This window comes from Bidens hawaiensis, unplaced genomic scaffold (assembly GCF_021521415.1).
Source record: "Bidens hawaiensis isolate Kalapana, Puna unplaced genomic scaffold, B.hawaiensis_p1.1 tig00030905_1, whole genome shotgun sequence".
Lineage (NCBI taxonomy): Eukaryota > Viridiplantae > Streptophyta > Magnoliopsida > Asterales > Asteraceae > Bidens > Bidens hawaiensis.
This window is the reverse complement of record NW_027495182.1, coordinates 142,713-147,590: the sequence shown is the minus strand read 5'-3', so window position 1 is coordinate 147,590 and position 4,878 is coordinate 142,713. Positions and strand designations below refer to the sequence as shown.

Sequence of the window (4,878 nt, the reverse complement as noted above, 5' to 3'; positions counted from 1 at the left end):
TGGTGGTTAACTTACGCTTTTAGGGGGTGTTTGGGATTCTTTATTTTACATCCTTATTATTTTTCATTAAGTTAATAATTTATAAAAGTGTGACTTATGAAACTTTTCCTCTCACAATATAAGATAGCGTTTGGTATGCATGAATAATATGGCCATATGGGGAATGGAATAATTCATTACGTAGAAATGAAAAAAGTGGTGTTTAGTTGCTCAATGAAATGGAATCATCCATTACACATAAAATCTCATTCCATCAAAACCATTCCTTCCTTACCCCCTTCTTTTTTTTCATTTCATTCATCCCTCACCCTACTTTCTCAACAACACCATCACCACCTAACAACAACTACCACTACCATCGCCATCACCGACACCTTACCGCCACCATCGCCACCACCACCACCGTCAGCGCAACCGCCGTCGCCGTCTCCACCATCGTCCCTATAACCACCGAAAACATTGTCACCACCGCCTGACCATCACCGCCACCCTACCATCGCCATCACTACCAATGCTACCACCGGTTGACCACCGCCACCCCCATTTCCACCGTCGCCACTGCCACCACCATTTTCGTCGCCGGAGCTAACACCACCACCATCGCCATTGAAAATAATCAAAGTGAATAGGGCGGTTGAAATGGAGGGAAACACAGTCGCCGGAAGATAATGATAAAGAAAATGATGCAGTCGTAATGAGGGAGATTCAGTTAGGCTGCCCGCCTAAATTCAAAGGATCCTTCACCTTCTCAATTCAATATGATGATGCAAAACCTAACCAGGAAGTTAGCTTGGATGGCGACGGTGATCTTGCGCAACAGTGTCGGTAAATTATAGGCCCGTTTAGGATACGACCTCCTACTTTTATTTATGCGTGTATCCAATGAATCCATTTTGTTTGTTTGTAGAACATTCAAAACACAGATTTGATGTGGCTATTCAACACAGCATCACCTCATCAATTCCAAAGGTTGGTTTGCAGGTAGGTAATTAATGCATATATTATTTCAGGTAACTGAATTTATTTATATATTTTTTTATTTTACTATGGATTTACTAAATGTGATGTTTTTAGTGATGTAAAACAATATGCATGCTATTATGAACTTTTAGGATGATATATATTGATTTTTTTTTTCAGGTTTGGAGAGCCGAACTAGTACTTTGTGATTTTGTTTTGCATAAGATGTATACTTCATCTGAGTTTAATGGGATTGTAGCAGTAGAACTTGGTGCTGGTACAGGTAATTGAGTAATCTAAGTCAGATAACAAACTGTTAAATCAAATATTTGGATATGCTTCGTTTATGTTGTAGGCTTGTAAACGAACTGAAAATAGGGGCGTGCTCTTGTTCGTTCATTTAATTTTAACCAAGCACGAAATAATCAGATGGATTTTTTGTTCGTGTTTGTTTGTTAAGAAAATGAACATGTTCGTGTTCGTTTGTTAAGATTCTAAACGCGCAGTTCACAAACGTAAACGTAAGCAAACACAAACAAACGACATAAATGAACACAAATAAACATAATTGAACAACCATAAACGAATATATATGAACATAAATGAACACAAACGGGTTAAATGAACCTTAAAATTATAAAATACATAGTTAAGTGGGTTCAATGAATGTTCACGAGAGTAACTAAATGGACGAAACATATGTTGATAGGAATCATGCTCTAGTTCTAGTCTAAATAACATTTGTTTATTTTGGGAGGGGTCAAGTGCAACTAATATTTCTATAAATAGGGATTAATAGCTAATAGGGAGAGGGGAGTAGGTTTATGTTTAGGATGGCATTGCCATGGCTCCTGCTTATGCAGTGAGAGAGGGCTCAGCCCGGGAATCTATTGTAACTTTTCTATACATTTTCATTAATACTATCGTTCGGTTCTTCATTTGCCTTATTCTATTCTCTAATCTCAATTAACCACAATCATAATCTATCAAAACCTATCATATGTTCTGCCGAACAGTTCACTGAATGTATGGCTCGTATGCAGGCCTATATTACTGTTTAAAGGTGTAATAGACACATAATTAGATGTTGAAGTTTTTGGCATAATTTCTGATCGTATAAGTAATTAATAGACTAATAAATAAACATTTTTGTAAAAAAACAAAGAGACGTTTTGTGAAGTGAGAGTAAAAGGCTATCAAATTTGGTAAATAAGATTGAATACATAATCTTATTTTACCTATCTATACTCTGTTTTTTTTTTCCTCTTTTTTTTTTTTGCTTACTTTACATGTTTTCATTTTTTTATCCTTGTTAGGCTTGGTTGGTATGCTACTTGCACGGGTCGTAAAAACAGTCTTTCTGACAGGTACATATGTGTATGCACATAGATTTACAATCTCTCATTTATGTGTTCTTAATGCTTATATTCTTATTGTCATGTGATAGATCATGGGGTTGAGATACTTGCAAATTGTGCTACCAATGTCCATCTTAATTCAGCATTGTTACCACCTAAAACCTCAATCTATGTACGGGAACTTGATTGGAAGGCTTCATGGCCGCCTAAGCAAGACAGTGGCGCATCTTCAGAAAGGTGAAAAGTGAAAACATTATCATTTTACTTTGCTCATAAGTGGAGGTGGTAAACGGGTGCACCAACTGGGTTGTGTAACTGGTCAAAACAGGCTGGGTTGAGCTGACCCACAAACACTTTCTTGTTTCTTTTTTCTTTTTTCTTTTGAATTTTATATATGCTTGATGAGTTAAACATTATTATAGCAGCAAACTTTAAATCAGGTGCAAAATAGAAGCCAACTTATAATTTTTTTTACCAACTTTGGAAGCCAGCATCATTTTAACCGGTTTTACGTGAAAATTTAATATTCTGATGTGATACTGGTAACCGGTTTATGCCATGCCAATTGCCGCATTAGATCAGTCACATATATAAAAATTCCTTCTTTGAAAAAATATAGAATAAAAGTTTATTTACAAGTTTGAGAAAATGATGTTTTTTCAATTATAACCATTAAATTTTACATTACATGCCACATTCCTTATATATGCACACTAGGGATTTACAAAATCAGCAAAATTGACCTGCATGTGTTAAGCAGGTCCATTTGTTGCTACAATTAGTAATAAGCCGTAATTTGGTTGCTAAATTGGTAATAAAGTGCTTCTGTTTTGAATCTTATTTGAAGTTGGTTGCTAAGAGCCTAAGATCACAAAAAATGTAAAGTTTGTTTCTCTATCGTGTAAAACGGTTTAGGAGATGCTATCTGTTTTAAATATATTTCGGGTGACTTGACCCGCTCGACCCTTTTCTGTTTTAACCAATTTAATTGTATTTTTATCCATTTGGCCCGTTAGAGGCAAAGTTTAACTCAATTCAACCTGTTTATTCATAAAGGGGTCAGTGGTTCGGACTCAAACGTTTATTTTTTAATCTAGTTATGCTTGGAATCAATCAGAATTTGAAGAACTAAAAAGGGCATCTTTGCTGGTAGCTGCTGATGTGATTTACAGTGATGACCTCACTGATGCATTATTCCATACTTTAGAGAGATTAATGTCACATGGTTTAGAAAAGGTAAATGTTCGCTAATCAGGGTTTCAACTTTCACCATTGTTGTTGTTTACATCCATGGATAATATGTTGTACTAATTTCAGGTATTATATTTGGCTCTTGAAAAGCGATACAATTTTAGCATTGATGATCTTGATGTTGTTGCAAATGGGTATTCACGTTTCCGAAGTTACGTAAGGGATGAAATAGGTAATTTTTCGTTTAGACTCATTTACCTGTTGATTCAGTTTTTATGCTTTTTTACTGTTAAAAAGGATTAAGCTAAAAGATTCAACCAAAAAAGAAACGGGTCAAATGGGTCAAACCTACTGAATCACTATATCAAATATGGTTATGTTATTGTAATAATGTAGTTTTTTTCCAAAATATATTTAACTCATTAACAATGGACAAAGAGAAAAAGGTTTTGTAGGGCAGCCTGACCTACTGATTTTGACCCAGACCTGTTTCAACTAGCGTCAATAAATACTGATTTTGGCGCAGACCCGTTTTCACTAGTACTATAGCATACTAATTCTGAACCGGACTTGTTTTGACTAGCACAAAAAGTTCACTGATTTTTTACCCGAACTCGTTTAGGATTGATTTCTGATGGTTGCTTGGCAAAATAGATGATGCAGAAAACAATGAGCTTTACAATGGATCATTAAGTTATTTTGTGGGCACACGCATTGATCTTACAAAGATCCCTCAGTACGCGATTAATTACAACCGAGGACATGATTTAGAGCTCTGGAAAATCAAGTATGTGAGAGAAGAAAAAGAATCTACAATTTAAACCTGAACCAGAATCAGTTTCACTGCCTGACTTACAAGTTTCGGCCTGTTTACTTAGTAATGACCAATGAGTAAACCAAAGGACCTGATGGTGCTAGAACCGGCTCCCATGCCTACTTCGGTCTTTAGACAAGCGGAGCTGGCGAACCCTCTTGTGAACCATTTGATGAGAAGTCGTGTTTGTTCGTTTTATTTATTTATTAAACGAACAACATCAAGAAGCTTCTCGTTCGTTTTTTATACGATCAGTAAACTTTTCGTTCATTTATGTATATTAGATATATAATCAATAATCTTAAGATATATTAATATATAAACGAACACCTCATCATCAACACATACATCATGCCAACTAGTGTTGTAAAAATCCTGACTTGGCGCCTATTAATCGCTAGTCACCACCCCATTAATTAATTTTAGGCTAATCGGTCAATGGTCAAATCTGGCAAATATCAGGATTAATTGGACTTAGTCGGCTATTTTGACAAGGTTCTGGTCAAAATCGGTAGTTTCCGGCGAGATTCCGGCCAAAATCAACGGTTTCCAGCA

At 35.8% G+C, this 4,878-nt stretch overlaps 1 protein-coding gene across 1 annotated transcript; it reads left to right on the top strand.

The window, feature by feature from the left end:
* Nucleotides 1-694: 694 nt before the first annotated feature.
* On the top strand, nt 695-4,499 carry LOC143581402 (uncharacterized). The gene is made up of 8 exons (XM_077064200.1): nt 695-803; nt 908-981; nt 1,141-1,243; nt 2,277-2,327; nt 2,408-2,555; nt 3,416-3,554; nt 3,636-3,741; nt 4,164-4,499. Exons 1-8 carry the CDS (start codon nt 695-697, stop codon nt 4,328-4,330), a joined length of 897 nt encoding a protein of 298 aa, XP_076920315.1. The 3' UTR covers nt 4,331-4,499.
* Nucleotides 4,500-4,878: the final 379 nt, after the last annotated feature.